Raw genomic sequence first — 20,124 nt, forward strand, 5'->3', positions numbered from 1 at the left:
GGCTAGACAGGGAGTACTTTCTGCAAGCATAAGAGTGAATTCCTCTGTAATGTAATATTTTGTCTTTTCCTCAATTTTCAGACCCACCTGGTCCACCTGCAAATCCAAGAGTGACTGATACTACAAAGACAAGTGCATCTTTAGCCTGGGGCAAGCCTCACTATGACGGTGGTCTTGACATCATTGGCTATGTAGTAGAGCATCAAAAAGAAGGAGAAGAAGAATGGGTAAAAGACACAACAGGGACTGCTTTAAGAATCACTCAGTTTGTTGTTGCTCATCTGCAGACAGGAGCAAAATACAATTTCAGAATCTCTGCCATGAATGCTGCAGGTGTTGGTGAACCAGCAATGATTCCAAGCGTGGAAATCAAAGACCGGGAAGAGATTCCTGACTTTGAGTTAGATGCTGAGCTAAGAAGAACACTTGTTGTTAGAGCTGGATTAACTATTCGGATTTTTGTGCCAATTAAAGGACGTCCAACTCCAGAAGTCACATGGACAAAAGATGATGTTTCACTCAAAGGACGTGCCAGTATTGAAAACACAGACTCTTTTACACTCTTGATTATCACAGAGTGCACCAGATATGATGCAGGAAAATATGTAATGACTCTTGAAAACGCTGCTGGTAAGAAGACTGGCTTTGTAAATGTAAAAGTCTTGGATACACCAGGTCCACCAATAAACCTTAAGCCTAGAGAAATAACCAAAGACAGCATCACCCTCCAATGGGATATGCCTCTGATAGATGGCGGTTCACGTATAACAAACTATATTGTTGAGAAACGTGAATCGACTCGGAAAGCATATGCAACAGTCTCAACCAACTGCCAGAAGTGTTCCTTCAGGGTTCCTAATTTGGCTGAGGGGTCTGAATACTATTTTAGAGTGCTGGCCGAAAATGAGTATGGTATTGGTGAACCAGCTGAAACTACAGAACCAGTAAGAGCTTCTGAGGCACCATCCCCACCTGAGAGCCTTAATATTATGGATGTAACACGGAACTCAGTTAGCTTGGCTTGGCCTAAACCAGAACATGATGGTGGCAGCAAGATCACTGGGTATGTAATTGAAGCACAGAGAAAAGGAACCAACCAGTGGGCACACATCACCACTGTGAAAGCACTGGACTGTGTAGTAAAAAATCTAACTGAAAATGAAGAGTATACTTTCCAGGTTATGGCAGTTAACAGTGCTGGAAGAAGTGCCCCAAGAGAAAGCAGGCCAGTTATTATCAAGGAGCAAACAATGCTACCAGAGTTTGACCTCCGTGGTATTTACCAGAAAACAGTCATTGCCAAAGCAGGTGACAATATTAAGATTGAAATCCCTGTGCTTGGTCGTCCAAGGCCTACTGTGACCTGGAAGAAAGAAGACCAGATACTTAAGCAAACACAGAGGGTAAATTACGAAAATACTGCAACTGCAACCATACTAACCATCAATGAATGCATGCGAAGTGATAGTGGTCAATATCCACTGTCAGCTAAAAATATTGTTGGGGAAGTCAGTGAAGTAATCACAGTTCAGGTTCATGACATACCTGGACCTCCTACTGGACCAATCAAATTTGATGAAATTTCATCTGACTTTCTCACATTCTCCTGGGAGCCTCCTCTAAATGATGGCGGTGTACCAATAAGTAACTATGTTGTAGAAATGCGTCAAACTGACAGTACCACGTGGACTGAATTGGCAACCACAGTGATACGTACTACATTTAAAGCCACTCGTCTTACTACTGGAGTTGAGTATCAGTTCCGTGTTAAAGCGCAAAACAGATATGGAATTGGTCCAGCCATTACTTCAGAGTCTGTAGTTGCCAACTACCCGTTCAAGGTACCTGGGCCCCCTGGCACTCCTCAGGTGATTGCAGTCACCAAAGAAAACATGACCATTAGTTGGAATGAGCCTGTTACTGATGGTGGAAGCCCAATTCTGGGATATCACATTGAAAGAAAAGAGCGAAATGGCATTCTCTGGCAGACTGTAAGTAAAATGCTGGTATCCGGCAATATCTTTAAATCAACTGGACTTACTGATGGCATCGCATATGAATTCCGTGTTATAGCAGAAAACCTGGCTGGGAAGAGTAAGCCAAGCAAGCCATCTGAACCTGTGTTTGCACTAGACCCAATAGATCCACCTGGTAAGCCGATACCTCTGAACATTACAAGACATGCAGTTACACTGAAGTGGACTAAACCAGAATACAATGGAGGTTTTAAGATAACTGGCTACACCGTTGAAAAAAGAGACCTTCCTAATGGCCGTTGGCTGAAGGCTAATTTCAGCAATATACTAGAGACTGAATTCACTGTAAGTGGTTTGACAGAAGATGCTGCCTATGAATTCCGTGTGATTGCTAGGAATGCTGGTGGGGCTGTTAGTCAGCCCTCTGAACCATCAGATGCAATAACTTGTAGAGATGATATTGAAGCACCAAGGATAAAGGTGGATGCTAAATATAAAGACACCTTAGTGCTGAAAGCAGGTGAAGTTTTCAGACTCGAGGCTGATGTTTCAGGTCGCCCTCCACCAACTATGGCATGGACAAAAGGAGAAAAAGAACTTGAAGGCACAGCAAAATTAGAAATAAAAATAGCAGATTTCTCTACTGTTCTAATCAATAAAGACTCCTCAAGAAGAGATGGCGGTGCCTATACGCTTACCGCAACGAATCCTGGTGGCTTTGCCAAGCATATCTTCAATGTTAAAGTTCTTGATAGACCTGGCCCCCCAGAAGGGCCTTTGGCTGTGTCTGAAGTCACTTCAGAAAAATGTGTGCTGTCATGGCTACCTCCACTGGATGATGGAGGAGCAAAGATTGACCATTATGTGGTTGAAAAACGTGAAACCAGTAGATTGGCATGGACAGCTGTAGCCACAGAAGTTCCGTTAACTAAACTGAAGGTTACTAAGCTGTTGAAGGGCAATGAGTACGTGTTTCGTGTTATGGCTGTTAACAAATATGGAGTTGGTGAACCTCTGGAATCAGAGCCTGTTCTTGCAGTAAATCCGTATGTGCCACCTGATCCACCTAAAACACCCGAAGTTACAGCCATTACGAAAGATTCTATGGTTGTCTGTTGGGGACATCCTGATTCTGATGGTGGTAGCCCAATAACTAACTATATTGTGGAACGTCGAGACAGGGCTGGCCTACGGTGGGTGAAATGCAACAAACGGGTTGTTACTGACTTACGTTATAAAGTGTCTGGACTGACAGAAGGCCATGAATATGAATACAGAGTCATGGCTGAAAATGCGGCTGGAGTCAGTGAGCCAAGCCCAACAAGTCCATTCTATAAAGCTTGTGATACTGTATTTAAACCTGGTCCCCCAGGTAATCCTCGTGTTTTGGACAGCAGCAAGTCCTCAATTACAATAGCATGGAACAAACCAATATATGATGGTGGTTCGGAGATCACAGGTTACATGGTTGAGATCGCACTACCTGAAGAAGATGAGTGGAAGATTGTAACTCCACCAGCAGGTCTAAAGGCCACTTCTTTTACCATCACTGACCTGAAAGAAAATCAAGAATATAAAATACGAATCTATGCTATGAACTCTGAAGGTCTTGGAGAACCTGCTCTTGTTCCTGGGACTCCAAAAGCTGAAGAAAGAATGCTACCTCCAGAGATTGAACTTGATGCAGAACTACGTAAAGTTGTCACTATTAGAGCCTGCTGTACTCTAAGGCTCTTTGTCCCAATTAAAGGAAGGCCAGCACCAGAAGTAAAATGGACAAGAGAACATGGGGAATCCTTGGATAGAGCAACCATTGAATCAACAAGCTCTTACACTCTACTTATTGTTGAAAATGTAAATAGATTTGATAGTGGCAAATACATATTGACAATTGAAAACAGTTCAGGTAGTAAGTCAGCGTTTGTGAATGTCAGAGTTCTTGACACACCAGGGGCACCTCAAGATTTGAAAATAAAGGAAGTTACAAAGTCATCAGTTACACTCACATGGGAGCCTCCTCTCATAGATGGTGGCTCTAAAATAAAAAATTACATTGTTGAAAAGCGTGAATCAACAAGAAAGGCATATTCAACTGTTAATGCCAATTGTCACAAGACCAGCTGGAAAGTCGATTCCCTGCAAGAAGGCTGTAACTACTACTTCAGAGTCCTAGCTGAAAATGAGTATGGGATAGGGCTTCCAGTCGAAACTTCAGAATCCGTAAAAGTATCCGAACGACCGCTTCCACCTGGGAAAATAACTCTACTGGATGTGACAAGAAATAGTGTATCCTTATCTTGGGAAAAACCTGAACATGATGGTGGCAGCAGAATTCTGGGCTACATTGTAGAAATGCAAAGCAAAGGCAGTGAAAAGTGGTCAACTTGCGCTACAGTAAAAGTTACTGAAGCCACTATCACAGGATTGATCCAAGGTGAAGAATACACCTTCCGTGTTTCAGCTCAGAATGAGAAAGGTATCAGTGATCCTCGCCAGCTGGGTATACCAGTTGTTGCAAAAGATCTTGTGATTCCACCAGCTTTCAAACTACTGTTTACCACTTTCAGTGTCCTAGCAGGAGAGGACTTAAAGGTTGATGTTCCTTTTGTTGGTCGACCCAAACCAGCAGTGTTTTGGCATAAAGATAATGTGGCATTGAAGCAGACTACAAGAGTAAATGCAGAAAGTTCCGAAAATAACACCGTGTTAACAATAAAAGAAGCGTGCAGAGAAGATGTGGGGACATATTTAGTTAAACTTACGAACTCTGCAGGTGAAGCAACTGAGAACCTAAATATTGTTGTCCTTGACAAACCCGGACCTCCAACTGGACCAGTAAAAGTAGATGAAGTAACAGCAGATAGTATTACCATTTCCTGGGAACCACCCACATATGATGGTGGTAGCTCTATCAATAATTACATCGTAGAAAAAAGAGACACTTCCACCACCACTTGGCAGATTGTGTCAGCTACTGTTGCAAGGACAACTATAAAAGCATGTCGGTTAAAGACTGGCTGTGAGTATCAGTTCAGAATTGCAGCTGAGAACAGATATGGAAAGAGTACCTATCTCACTTCAGAGTCAATTGTAGCCCAATATCCATTTAAAGTTCCTGGTCCACCTGGAACACCTTTTGTAACGAATGTCTCAAAAGACAGCATGGTGGTACAATGGAATGAACCAGTCAATGATGGTGGTAGCAAGATCATTGGCTATCATTTGGAGAGCAAAGAAAGAAACAGCATTCTGTGGGCTAAACTAAACAAAACACCTATTCCAGATACCAAATTTAAGACAACTGGCCTTGATGAAGGTCTCGAATATGAGTTCAGAGTTTATGCAGAAAACATAGTGGGTATTGGAAAGGCAAGTAGAGCATCTGAATGCTATACTGCACGTGACCCATGTGACCCTCCAGGTCGTCCAGAACCTATAATTGTCACTAGAAGCTCAGTAACACTTCAGTGGAAGAAACCTGTATATGATGGTGGAAGTAAGATCACAGGCTATGTTGTTGAAAAGAAGGAGCTACCTGATGGTCGTTGGATGAAAGCAAGCTTTACAAATGTCATTGATACTCAATTTGAAGTAACTGGATTAGTTGAAAACCAGAGGTATGAGTTCCGCGTTATAGCACGAAATGCTGCAGGTGTTTTCAGTGAACCATCTGAGAGCTCAGGGGCAATAACAGCAAGAGATGAAGTAGAACCACCTCATATAAGCATGGATCCAAAATACAAAGATGCTATTGTAGTGCATGCTGGTGAGTCATTCAGGCTCGATGCTGATGTTCATGGCAAACCAATACCTTCCATTCAGTGGCTGAAAGGCGATCATGAGCTGACAAACACTGCTCGTATGGAAATAAAAAGCACTGATTTTGCAACAAGCCTTAGTGTGAAGGAAGCCATTAGAGTTGACAGTGGTCAGTATGTACTACTGGCAAAGAATGTTGCAGGTGAAAAGAAAGTTCCTGTTAACGTCAAAGTTCTTGATATACCTGGACCGCCAGAAGGACCTGTTGAGATTACAGGTATTACTGCTGAAAAATGCATGCTGTCATGGAAACCTCCGCTACAAGATGGTGGTAGTGATATTTCACACTACGTTGTAGAAAAAAGGGAAACCAGTCGCTTGGTGTGGACAGTCGTTGATTCAAATGTGCAAACCCTAAATTGCAAGGTTACAAAACTTTTAGAAGGAAATGAATATGTTTTCCGCATCATGGCAGTAAATAAATATGGTGTCGGTGAACCTCTTGAGTCTGAACCAGTACTCGCGAAGAATCCATTTGTAGTGCCACTTCCACCAAAGGCACCAGAAGTCACAGCCATTACCAAGGATTCTATGATTGTTGTATGGGAAAGGCCAGCCTCAGATGGCGGTAGTGAAATCCTAGGATATGTCCTTGAAAAACGAGATAAGGAAGGTATTCGCTGGACAAGATGTAACAAACGCCTGATAAGTGAACTGCGTTACAGAGTGACTGGGCTTATAGAAAATCATGATTATGAGTACAGAGTTTCAGCTGAAAATGCTGCTGGTCTTAGTGAACCAAGCCCACCTTCCACTTACTACAAAGCATGTGATCCTATTTACAAGCCAGGTCCACCTAATAATCCTAGAGTCGTGGATGTTACAAGATCTTCAGTTTTCCTTTCGTGGGGTAAACCTATCTATGATGGTGGCTCTGAAATTCAGGGATACATTGTGGAAAAATGTGATGTAAGTGATGGTGAGTGGTCAATTTGTACTCCTGCAACTGGAATCAAGAATACTCACATGGAAGTAGAAAAATTAGCAGAAAAACATGAATATAAATTCCGCATATGTGCAGTTAATAAAGCAGGAGTTGGAGAGCATGCAGATGTCCCTGGTTCTGTTATTGTGGAAGAAAAGATGGAGGCACCAGACCTTGACCTTGACATGGAACTAAGAAAGATTGTAAATGTGAGGGCAGGAGGTTCCTTAAGACTGTTTGTTCCTATCAGAGGTCGTCCAACACCTGAAGTAAAATGGGGTAAAGCAGATGGTGACATCAGAGACGCAGCTATTATTGACACCACTAGCAGTTTTACTTCCCTTGTTCTAGACAATGTTAACAGATTTGACACTGGAAAGTATACTCTGACTTTAGAAAACAGCAGTGGAACAAAGTCTGCCTTTGTCAGTGTAAGAGTACTGGATACCCCAAGTGCACCCATCAATTTAAAAATCAGAGAGATCACTAAAGACTCTGTCTCACTTTCATGGGAGCCTCCTCTCTTGGATGGTGGAGCAAAAATAAAGAATTACATTATTGAAAAGCGAGAAGCGACAAGAAAGGCATATGCTGCTGTTGTAACAAACTGCCACAAGACTTCATGGAAAGTAGATCAACTTCAAGAAGGCTGCTATTACTTCTTTAGAATCTCTGCTGAGAATGAATATGGAATTGGCCTCCCTGCAGAAACCAGTGACCCAGTTAAAGTTGCTGAAGTTCCACAGCCTCCTGGGAAAATAACAGTGGATGATGTCACCAGAAACAGTGTTTCGCTGAGCTGGGCAAAACCTGAACATGACGGTGGCAGCAAAATCATACAATACATCGTTGAAATGCAAGCAAAGGGTAGTGAGAAGTGGTCAGAGTGTGCTCGTGTAAAAACACTTGAAGCAGTTATTACTAACCTAACACAAGGGGAGGAATATCTTTTTAGAGTAATGGCTGTAAATGAAAAGGGTAAGAGTGATCCTAGAGCACTTGCAGTTCCAGTAGTTGCCAAAGACCTGGTGATTGAACCTGATGTAAGACCTGCTTTTCACAGTTATAGTATCCAGGTGGGACAAGATCTGAAAGTAGAAGTACCAATTGCAGGTCGGCCTAAACCAACAGTTACCTGGGTAAAAGATGGTCAGCCATTAAGGCAGACGACAAGAGTCAATGTTAGTGATGTGGCTGATCTCACTATACTGAATATTAAAGAAATTAGCAAAGAGGACAGTGGCACTTATGAAATCACTGTGGCTAATGTTGTTGGGCAAAAGTCTGCCTCTGTTGAAATTATAACTCTAGACAAGCCTGACCCTCCAGTAGGACCTGTGAAGTTTGATGAAATAAGTGCAGAAAGCATTACTCTATCATGGAATCCCCCAGTGTACACAGGTGGCTGCCAAATCACCAACTATGTCGTCCACAAGAGAGATACAACAACCACCGTGTGGGAAACAGTTTCAGCTACTGTGGCAAGAACTGTACTGAAGGTGACTAAGCTGAAAACCGGTTCAGAATATCAATTCAGAATATTTGCTGAGAACAGGTATGGGCAGAGCTTTGCGTTGGAATCTGCTCCAGTTGTAGCACAGTACCCCTACAAGGAGCCAGGACCTCCTGGCACACCATTTGTGACAATGGTTACAAAAGACTCCATGGTCGTACAGTGGCATGAACCAATAAATGATGGTGGCAGCAGAGTGTTGGGCTACCATCTTGAGAGAAAGGAGAAAAACAGCATTTTATGGACTAAAGTGAACAAAACTATTATTCAGGACACAAGTTTTAAGACAACTAACCTCGAAGAAGGAATTGAATACGAGTTTCGAGTTTCTGCAGAAAATATTGTTGGTGTGGGCAGAACAAGTAAAGTTTCTGAGTGCTATGTAGCTCGAGACCCATGTGATCCTCCAGGTCGCCCAGAAGCTATAATAATAAAAAGAAGCTCTATTACTCTACAGTGGACCAAACCAGAATATGATGGTGGAAGTAAGATTACTGGTTATATTGTAGAGAAACGTGACTTGCCAGATGGTCGCTGGATGAAAGCGAGCTTCACAAATATCATTGAAACTCAGTTCACTGTAACAGGACTTACTGAAGACCAAAGATATGAATTTAGAGTAATTGCAAAGAATGCTGCTGGTGCGATAAGCAAGCCTTCTGACAGTACAGGACCAATAACAGCAAGGGATGAAGTAGAACTTCCACGGATTTCAATGGATCCAAAGTACAAAGACACAATTGTTGTGAATGCTGGTGAAACATTCAGACTTGAGGCTGACGTTCATGGAAAGCCACTACCAACCATTAAGTGGTACAAAGGAGATAAAGAGCTCGAGGGAAATGCTAGATGTGAAATAAAGAACACAGATTTCAGTGCATTAATAATTGTAAAAGATGCTATTAGAGTTGATGGTGGACAATACATTTTAGAAGCCTCTAATGTGGCAGGAACAAAGACAGTACCAGTAAATGTAAAAGTCCTGGACAGGCCAGGACCTCCAGAGGGCCCAGTCCAGGTAACAGGAGTTACAGCTGAAAAATGTTCATTGGCATGGGCTCCTCCTCTTCATGATGGTGGCAGTGATATTTCTCATTACATTGTAGAGAAGAGAGAAACTAGTCGCCTAGCATGGACTGTTGTTGCTTCAGAAGTTTTACCTACAATGCTGAAAGTAACAAAACTCTTGGAAGGAAATGAATATGTTTTCCGTATTATGGCAGTTAACAAATATGGGGTTGGTGAGCCACTAGAATCCATGCCAGTAATGATGAAAAATCCATTTGTGGCTCCTGGACCACCAAAGGCCTTGGAAATTACCAACATAACAAAGGATTCTATGACTGTCTGCTGGAGCCGGCCAGATAGCGACGGAGGAAGTGAAATCATAGGTTACATTGTAGAAAAGAGAGACCGAGAGGGCATCAGATGGATAAAATGCAATAAACGCCGAATTACAGATTTGCGATTAAGAGTTACTGGATTAACAGAGGATCATGAGTATGAATTCAGAGTTTCTGCTGAAAATGCTGCTGGAGTGGGTGAACCAAGCCAAGTTTCTCCTTACTTTAAAGCTTGTGACCCCATGTTCAAGCCTGGCCCACCTACAAATGTTCATGTTGTGGATACCACCAAAAGTTCAGTTACTCTTGGTTGGAGTAAACCTATTTATGATGGTGGTTGTGAAATCCAGGGATACCTCGTAGAAATTTGTAAAGCAGATGAAGATGAATGGTCACTTGTTACTCCACAGACAGGTCTACGTGCCACTCGATTTGAAATCAAAAAGCTGACTGAACATCAAGAATATAAACTACGAGTGTGTGCCCTCAACAAGATTGGTGTAGGAGAGGCTGCATCAATTCCTGGTACTATTAAACCAGAAGACAAACTTGAGGCTCCAGAACTTGATATTGATTCAGAGCTAAGGAAAGGGATAGTGGTTAGAGCTGGTGGTTCGGCTAGGATTCACATACCATTCCGGGGACGACCAACACCCGACATCACATGGTCTCGAGAAGAAGGTGAATTCACAGAAAAAGTTCAGATTGATAAAGGAATAAACTACACACAACTTTCAATTGACAACTGTGATAGAAATGATGCTGGAAAGTACATTCTTAAGTTGGAGAACAGCAGTGGTTCTAAATCTGCGTTTGTTACAGTAAAGGTCTTGGACACACCAGGACCACCACAAAACCTAGTAGTAAAGGATATAAAGAAGGATTCTGCTGTATTATCTTGGGAACCACCCATTATTGATGGTGGTGCAAAGGTAAAGAACTATGTAATAGACAAGCGTGAGTCAACCAGGAAGGCATTTGCAAACATAAGTGCTAACTGCAGCAAGACAAGTTTTAAAGTCGAAAATCTTACAGAAGGAGCTATTTACTACTTCAGAGTTATGGCTGAAAATGAATTTGGAGTTGGTGCTCCAGCTGAAACCAAGGATGCTGTCAAAGCCTCAGAGCCACCTCTGCCTCCTGGGAAAGTAACGCTCACCGATGTGACTCAGAGAAGTGCATCCCTTACATGGGAAAAGCCTGAACACGATGGAGGCAGCAGAATTTTGGGATACATTGTTGAAATGCTGCCTAAAGGAACAGAAAAATGGAGTGTTGTTAGCGAGACCAAAACCTGCAATGCAGTTGTATCTGGTTTGAGTTCAGGACAGGAATATCAATTTCGTGTGATCGCTTACAATGAAAAAGGCAAAAGCGATCCCAGAGCACTTGGCGTTCCTGTGATAGCTAAAGACTTGACAATTGAGCCAAGTTTCAAACTGATGTTTAATACATACAGTGTACAGGCTGGAGAAGATCTAAAGGTAGAGGTACCATTTCTAGGTAGACCCAAACCTACTATTACTTGGACGAAAGAAGAGCAGCCACTGAAACAGACAACCAGAATACAAATTCAAGATACATCAGCATCGACTATCTTACATATTAAAGAAAGCAACAAGGAAGACTTTGGTAAATATACAGTAACAGCAACAAACACAGCAGGTACAGCAACAGAGCACCTGAGCATAATAGTACTGGAAAAGCCTGGCCCACCACGAGGACCTGTACGCTTTGATGAAATTAGTGCAGACTTTGTTGTTTTATCATGGGATCCACCTGATTATACAGGTGGCTGTCAGATAAGCAACTACATAGTAGAAAAGCGTGAGACAAGCACTACCACGTGGAGCATTGTTTCAGCAACTGTTGCAAGAACAACTATCAAAGCAACAAAGCTTAAAACAGGTTCTGAATACCAGTTCAGGATTTTTGCTGAAAACAGATATGGGAAGAGCTCTCCTTTGGATTCTAAACCAGTTGTTGTGCAATACCCCTATAAGGTGCCTGGGCCACCTGGAACCCCATTTGTAACAGCAGCTTCCAAAGACCATATGATCGTACAGTGGCATGAACCTGTCAATGATGGAGGAAGCAAAGTTCTTGGCTACCATCTTGAACGTAAAGATAAGAACAGCATTCTTTGGACTAAACAGAACAAGTCACCCATTGCAGACACCAAATATAAAACAGATGGTCTTGAAGAAGGTCTAGAGTATGAGTTCAGAGTTTCTGCTGAAAACATTGTTGGCATTGGCAAAGTCAGCAAAGTATCAGAATTGTATGTCGCTCGAGATCCTTGTGACCCACCTGGCCGCCCAGAGGCCATTGTTGTTACAAGACATAGTATCACGCTGAAGTGGAAAAAACCAGAATATGATGGTGGAAGCAAAATAACTGGATATATTGTAGAAAAGAGAGAACTACCAGATGGTCGCTGGATGAAAGCCAGCTTTACAAATGTTTTGGAAACAGAATTTACAGTAAGCGGTCTTGTTGAAGACCAACGATATGAATTTAGAGTAATTGCAAGAAATGCAGCAGGTTGCTTGAGTGAGCCATCTGAAAGTACAGGGCCCATTACGGCCAGAGATGAAATTGAAGCGCCAGGGGCTTCACTGGATCCTAAATACAAAGATGTCATTGTTGTTCATGCTGGAGAAACCTTTGTTCTTGAAGCCGACATCCACGGCAAACCAATTCCTGACATTACATGGTCAAAAGATGGTAAAGACCTTGAAGAAACAACTGCGAGAATGGAAATTAAATCTACGATTCAGAAAACAATGCTTACTGTCAAAGACTGTATAAGAGTAGATGGAGGTCACTATACTCTTAACCTCAGAAATGTCGGTGGCACAAAGTCTATACCAATCACTGTAAAAGTTCTTGACAGGCCAGGACCTCCAGAAGGACCTCTGAAGATTACAGGTGTCACTGCAGAAAAATGCTACTTGGCATGGGCTCCACCTTTACATGATGGTGGTTCTAGTATCTCACATTATATCATTGAGAAAAGAGAGACAAGCAGGCTTTCGTGGACACAAGTAGCAACAGATGTGCAGGCTCTTAACCACAAAGTAACCAGACTCCTTGCTGGAAATGAGTACATTTTCCGTGTAATGGCAGTGAACAAATATGGAATTGGAGAACCCTTGGAATCTGAGCCAGTTGTAGCTTGTAATCCATACAAACCCCCTGGTCCTCCTTCAACACCTGAAGTTTCAGCTATCACAAAAGATTCTATGGTGGTAACATGGGGTCGCCCAGAAGACAATGGGGGAGCTGAAATTGAAGGTTATATACTTGAAAAACGAGACAAAGATGGTATCCGGTGGACCAAATGCAATAAGAAAAGGCTGATGGACTTGCGATTCAGAGTAACAGGTCTCACCGATGGGCATTTCTATGAATTTAGAGTTTCTGCTGAAAACGCTGCAGGGGTGGGCGAACCCAGTGAACCATCCATTTTCTATCGTGCTTGTGATGTATTATATCCACCAGGTCCACCAACCAATCCAAAGGTTACAGACACTTCCAGGTCATCTGTTTCTCTTGCCTGGAGTAAGCCTATTTACGATGGCGGTGCTCCAGTTAAGGGATATGTAGTAGAAGTAAAAGAAGCTGCTGCTGATGAATGGACTACCTGCACCCCACCAACAGGCCTACAAGCAAAGCAGTTCACTGTAACAAAACTTAAAGAGAACCAGGAGTATAACTTCCGTATCTGTGCCATCAACTCAGAAGGAGTAGGAGAACCTGCCACTATACCTGGTACAGTCATAGCAGCAGACAAGATTGAACCTCCTGAAATTGAACTTGATGCGGATCTCAGGAAAGTAGTCACTGTACGTGCTGGTGGTACATTACGCCTTTTTGTCACCATTAAAGGAAGACCAGAACCCGAAGTGAAATGGGAGAAAGCAGAGGGAACAATTAGTGACCGAGCTCAGATTGAAGTCACCAGTTCCTATACAATGCTGGTCATTGACAATGTGAATAGATTTGATAGTGGTAGATACAATCTTAATTTAGAGAACAACAGTGGCAAAAAGTCAGCTTTTGTTAATGTCAGAGTGCTTGATACTCCTAGTGCACCTATGAACCTGACAGTCAGAGAAGTGAAGAAAGATTTTGTCACATTAGCCTGGGAACCACCACTTATTGATGGTGGAGCTAAAATTACCAACTATGTAGTTGAAAAGCGAGAATCCACAAGAAAGGCATATGCCACAATTACAAGCAATTGCACTAAGAATTCCTTCAAAATTACTCAGCTACAAGAAGGATGTAGTTATTACTTCCGTGTTCTAGCCGTAAATGAATACGGGGCTGGCTTACCAGCAGAAATACCTGACCCAGTTAAGGTTTCTGAACCACCTTCTCCTCCTGCAAAGGTTGTTCTTGTCGATGTGACTCGCAACTCTGCTTCAATTAAATGGGAAAAGCCAGAGAGTGACGGTGGCAGTAAAATTACTGGTTATGTAGTAGAAATGCAAACTAAAGGAAGTGTAAAATGGAGTGCGTGTACACAGGTGAAAACATTAGAAGCAACAATAACAGGGTTAACTATGGGAGAAGAGTATAGTTTCAGAGTGATTGCTGTTAATGAAAAAGGAAAAAGTGATCCAAGAGAACTTGGTGTCCCAGTCATTGCAAAAGATATTGAAATCCAGCCATCTGCTGAGCTCCTTTTCAACACATTCACTGTGAAAGCCGGAGATGATCTTAAGATTGATGTGCCATTCAGAGGGCGACCTCTTCCAACTGTTAGCTGGAAGAAGGATGGAAACCCCTTAAAAGAGACAACCAGGGTAAATATTCAGACATCAAAGACTTCAACTTCACTGACCATCAAGGAAGCTTCAAATGAAGATTTGGGGCATTATGAGTTACATCTTTCAAATACTGCTGGATCAACAACAGCTACTTTAACTGTAGTTGTCCTCGACAGACCAGGACCACCAACTGATATGCATATTGATGAAGTCAGTGCTGATAGCGTAACTCTGTCTTGGAAACCTCCAGCGTATGATGGTGGGTGCCATATTAGCAATTACATTGTAGAAAAGCGAGACACTACCACAACAACATGGGATGTAGTATCTGCAGCAGTCGCAAGGACATCAATTAAAGTATCTCGACTCACTACTGGCTCTGAATATCAGTTCCGTGTTTGTGCAGAAAATCGCTATGGGAAAAGCACTTACACTAATTCTCCTTCTGTTGTGGCAGAGTATCCATTCAAACCTCCAGGACCCCCTGGAACTCCTCATGTGGCCCATGCAACTAAAGCTTTCATGATTGTAACTTGGCAGATACCGGTTAATGATGGAGGTAGCAGAGTACTGGGATATCACTTGGAGTGTAAGGAAAGAAGCAGCATTCTTTGGACAAAAGTCAACAAGAGCCTTATCACTGATACTCAAATGAAAGTTACAGGTCTTGATGAAGGACTGATGTATGAATATCGTGTGTACGCTGAAAACATTGCCGGAATAGGCAAATGCAGTAAATCATGTGAACCAGTTGCTGCAAGAGATCCATGTGATCCTCCTGGTCAGCCAGAAGTTACAAATATTACAAGAACATGTGTCTCACTTAAATGGACTAAACCAGAATATGATGGTGGAGCTAAAGTCACAGGATATATTATTGAACGCAGAGAGATACCAGATGGTCGTTGGCTAAAGTGTAATTTTACTAACGTGCAAGAAACATACTTTGACGTAGGTGGACTTACAGAAGACCAGCGATATGAATTCCGTGTGATAGCAAAGAATGCTGCTGGACTCTTCAGCCAGCCATCTGAATCAACTGGACCTGTGACTGTAAAAGATGATGTAGAGGCTCCAAGAATTATGATTGATGCCAAATTCAGGGATGTTGTAGTTGTGAAAGCTGGAGAAGTCTTCAAAGTCAGTGCTGATACTGCAGGACGGCCGATACCAGTGGTTTCATGGACAAAGGATGGCAAGGAGCTTGAAGGAAAAGCTAGAGTTGAAATAGCCTCAACAGATCACACTACTGCAATAACCATTAAGGACTGTATCCGAGGTGACTCAGGACAGTATTTACTAACATTACAAAATGTTGCAGGAACAAAATCTTTGGCAATTAACTGCAAAGTACTTGATAGACCTGGCCCACCTGCAGGCCCATTAGAAATAAATGGCCTTACTGCTGAAAAGTGCCATTTATCATGGGGACCTCCTCAAGAAAATGGTGGTGCAGATATTGATTATTATATTGTAGAAAAACGTGAGACTAGCAGAATTGCATGGACGCTTTGTGAAGGAGAGCTTAAAACAACATCCTGCAAAGTGACAAAACTACTGAAGGGTAATGAATATATTTTCAGAGTGATGGGAGTTAACAAATATGGTGTTGGTGAGCCTCTAGAAAGTATTGCTGTCAAAGCCCTAGACCCGTTTACGGTTCCAAGTCCACCTACATCTTTAGAGATCACCAGTGTGAGCAAAGATTCGATAACTCTGTGCTGGGCAAGACCTGAGTCTGACGGAGGCAATGAGATCTCTGGCTATGTAATTGAAAGGCGTGAGAAAACTAGCCTGAGGTGGATTCGTGTAAACAAAAAGCCAGTTTATGATTTAAGAGTGAAATCATCTGGTCTCCGTGAAGGATGTGAATATGAATTCCGTGTTTATGCAGAAAATGCTGCTGGCCTCAGTCTTCCAAGTGAAACCACACCATTGATTCGGGCAGAAGATCCAATCTTCTTGCCATCTCCACCATCTAAACCTAAGATTATGGATTCTACAAAGTCTAATATCACAATTGGGTGGACGAAGCCATTGTTTGATGGAGGTGCTCCAGTAACGGGATACACAGTTGAATACAAGAAAACTGATGAAACTGACTGGTCAATTGCTATTCAGAACTTAAGAGGCACAGAATACACTGTAACTGGGTTAGTATCAGGCTCTGAGTATGTCTTTAGAGTGAAATCCATTAACAAAATGGGTGTCAGTGAACCAAGTGATGTTTCAGAACCTCAGGTGGCAAAAGAAAGAGAAGAAGAACCTGTCTTTGACATTGACAGTGAAATGCGAAAGACTTTAATTGTAAAGGCTGGAGGATCATTCACAATGACTGTTCCTTTCAGAGGCAAACCAGTCCCAAATGTAACATGGAACAAACCAGACACTGATCTCCGTACACGAGCAAGCATTGATACTTCAGATAATTGCACATCTCTTACTATTGAAAAAGCAACAAGAAATGATTCTGGAAAATACACACTAACATTGCAAAACATCCTGAACACTGCTACCTTGACTTTAATTGTCAAAGTTCTTGATACTCCTGGCCCACCATCTAATATTGCAGCAAAAGACGTGACCAAAGAATCCGCTGTGTTATTCTGGGATGTTCCTGAAAATGATGGTGGAGCACCTGTAAAGAACTATGTTATTGAAAAACGAGAAGCTAGCAAAAAAGCGTGGGTCACTGTGACAAACAACTGTCATCGCCTGTCCTACAAGGTGACTGGCTTGCAAGAAGGCGCCATTTATTACTTCCGGGTTTCTGGAGAAAATGAGTATGGTGTTGGAGTGCCTTCTGAGACCAAGGAAGGAACGAAAATAACAGGTGAGTTTTACTAAGAAAAATACTTGTTAATATTTTAAACAATACATGTTTTAAAATGTTTGCTTCAATATAATATTAAAAGTCTTAATTCTTTACAGTAAAAAAAAACATTCTGTGGTAGGTACGTCTGTGGTTTTACAGATGAAGAAGAGCCAAGTAATAGCCTGAATTTTAAATTTTGCTCGCATATTACTTAAAATACTTTTAATATACAAATTCTTGTGTAATTGCTAATATAAAAACTAAATACTTGCTATATTGTTTAACCTCTTGCACCTTTCTTCTCAGAAAAACCCAGTCCACCTGAAAAACTCGGAGTAACAGATGTGACAAAGGACAGTGTTTCTCTTTCCTGGCTAAAACCAGAACATGATGGTGGAAGCAGAATTGTGAGCTACCTTCTTGAAGCTCTTGAGAAAGGACAACAAAAATGGGTTAAGTGTGCAGTTGTAAAGACAACCCACCATGTTGTCCATGGTCTTAAGGAGAATGTTGACTATTTCTTCAGGGTGTCTGCAGAAAACCAAGCTGGTTTAAGTGATCCTAAGGAACTACTTCTCCCCGTTACAGTTAAAGAACAATTAGGTATGCTTCCTGACATGAGACAAAAGTTGATGCTCATTACATTGTATTTGTATTTTAAAAGAGATAGTATTTTCTAATGGTTTGGAAACTTTTTCTTTTTCAGAATCTCCTGAGATTGACATGAAGGGCTTCCCTCATAATACTGTATATATTCGAGCAGGATCAAACCTGAAAGTTGAAATTCCAGTTTCTGGAAAACCATTCCCAAAGGTGACATTGTCAAGAGATGGTGTCCCACTGAAACCTACCATGAGATTTCACACAGAAACCACTGCAGAAAGTTTCATCATTAACCTTAAAGAAAGTGTGGCTGCTGATGCTGGCAGATATGACATTACTGCTGCCAACTCAACTGGCACCACAAAATCATTTGTTAATATTGTTGTGCTGGATAGACCAGGTCCTCCTGTTGGTCCTGTTGTCCTTAGCGATATCACTGAAGAGAGTGTAACACTCAGATGGCAGCCGCCAGCTTATGATGGTGGAAGTCAAGTAACCAACTATATTGTACTGAAAAGAGAAACAAGCACTGCTGCGTGGTCTGAAGTGTCTGCAACCGTTGCTAGAACTGTCATCAAAATTATGAAGCTCACAACAGGAGAAGAATACCAATTCCGCATCAAAGCTGAGAACCGCTTTGGCATCAGCGATCACATAGACTCACAGTGTGTGGTTGTCAAGCTTCCTTACAGTGAGTAACTTGCTTCTCATGCTATAGGTCAATGTTTTAGTGCTCTGATGTTGAAAATATAATTTTGTTAATAATGAATCACTTATTTTGATATTATCAGCTACTCCTGGCCCTCCTTCCACACCATGGGTCACGAATGTCACCCGAGAGAGTATTACTGTTGGATGGCATGAACCAGTCACTAATGGTGGCAGTGCAGTCATTGGATACCACCTGGAAATGAAAGACAGGAATAGCATATTATGGCAAAAGGCTAACAAGACCCTCATTCGCACAACTCACTTCAAAGTCACCACCATCAGCACTGGCCTTATCTATGAATTCAGAGTTTGTGCAGAAAATGCAGCTGGCATTGGAAAAGCGAGTCATCCTTCCGATCCAGTCCTTGCAATTGATGCTTGTGGTATGTATTCCCTGGAAAATAAAGAAGCCCAACCATTTATGTTGTGCTTTTTTTTTTTTTTTTTGGGGGGGGGGGGTGTTCCCCCAGTCTGTGATATTCTATCCTGTACAGTAAGCCAATATTCAGAACTGCTGTTATTCATTACTCATACTCTTATGTTTCCTATTGCAGAACCACCACGAAATGTTCGTGTCTCAGATATTTCCAAGACTGCTATCACTCTGTCATGGAAGAAGCCAGCATTTGATGGTGGTAGCAAGATCACTGGATACATTGTAGAAAAACGTGATCTCCCAGATGGCAGATGGACAAAAGCAAGCTTCACCAATGTTATTGAGACTCAGTTCACAGTATCTGGTCTGACACAGAATTCCCGGTATGAATTCCGGGTCTTTGCTAAGAATGCTGTTGGTTCCATTAGTAACCCCTCAGATGTTGTGGGTCCCATCACCTGTGTTGATACTTATGGTAAGTGTTTTGCAATGATACAACGGTACCGTTTTATGGTACTAGGAAACTTAAAGGCAGAAACTTAAAGGTAGGAAACTTAAAGGCAGCATTGTTTGGTAGAACCACAGTCTTTTAAATTTAGAAGGCTAGCCTGGAGTGACTGATTCAATAAACTTGAATGACTGTGAGCTATTTGGACATGATTGTAATGAACATCTTTGGCTGCGTCTGCATTTTGAAAGTCTTATGCTATCTTTATTCTTTGAGCAGCACAGAGGTCTGCCCATGCCCCCTGACTCAAGTTTTCTTGCTAGGATTGGTTCTGATTTGTTCTAAGTTTATCATTTAAGTTATACATGCTATCTTTACTTTGATCTATATTCATAAAATACCTCTAACTATTAGCTTAAATAGAGTATTATTATTTTTAGTTTTATTAAATACAAGTCTAAAATAATTTTTTTTAAATTTAATTCTTTTTTTTTTCTAAGGTGCACCTGAAATTGATGTGCCACCAGAATATACAGAAGTGGTGAAATACAAATCAGGAACTTCAGTTAAGCTAAAACTAGGCATCTCAGGCAAGCCTATACCCACAATTGAATGGTTCAAAAATGGCAATGAGATACAAACAAGTGCACTAGTATCTATTGAAAACACAACAGAATTTGCTTCTATACTCATCAAGGATGCAACTCGACTCAACAGTGGCACCTATGAATTAAAACTGAAGAATGCCATGGGTTCAGCGTCAGCCCATGTTAGAGTACAGATACTTGGTATGTCTTGAGATACTGTTAAACAATAA

At 41.7% G+C, this 20,124-nt stretch overlaps 1 protein-coding gene across 1 annotated transcript in view; it reads left to right on the forward strand.

The window, feature by feature from the left end:
* LOC104269868 (titin-like) overlaps positions 1 to 20,124 on the forward strand; it is a gene marked incomplete at its 5' end in the record, with an annotated part of 134,428 nt that overhangs the window by 89,184 nt on the left and 25,120 nt on the right. Inside the window, 6 exon segments of the mRNA XM_009867494.1 lie at positions 82 to 17,187; positions 17,476 to 17,772; positions 17,876 to 18,463; positions 18,564 to 18,866; positions 19,038 to 19,334; positions 19,808 to 20,095. Coding sequence (XP_009865796.1) covers positions 82 to 17,187; positions 17,476 to 17,772; positions 17,876 to 18,463; positions 18,564 to 18,866; positions 19,038 to 19,334; positions 19,808 to 20,095 — 18,879 coding nt within the window.

This window comes from Apaloderma vittatum, unplaced genomic scaffold, assembly GCF_000703405.1.
Source record: "Apaloderma vittatum isolate BGI_N311 unplaced genomic scaffold, ASM70340v1 scaffold11824, whole genome shotgun sequence".
NCBI lineage: Eukaryota > Metazoa > Chordata > Aves > Trogoniformes > Trogonidae > Apaloderma > Apaloderma vittatum.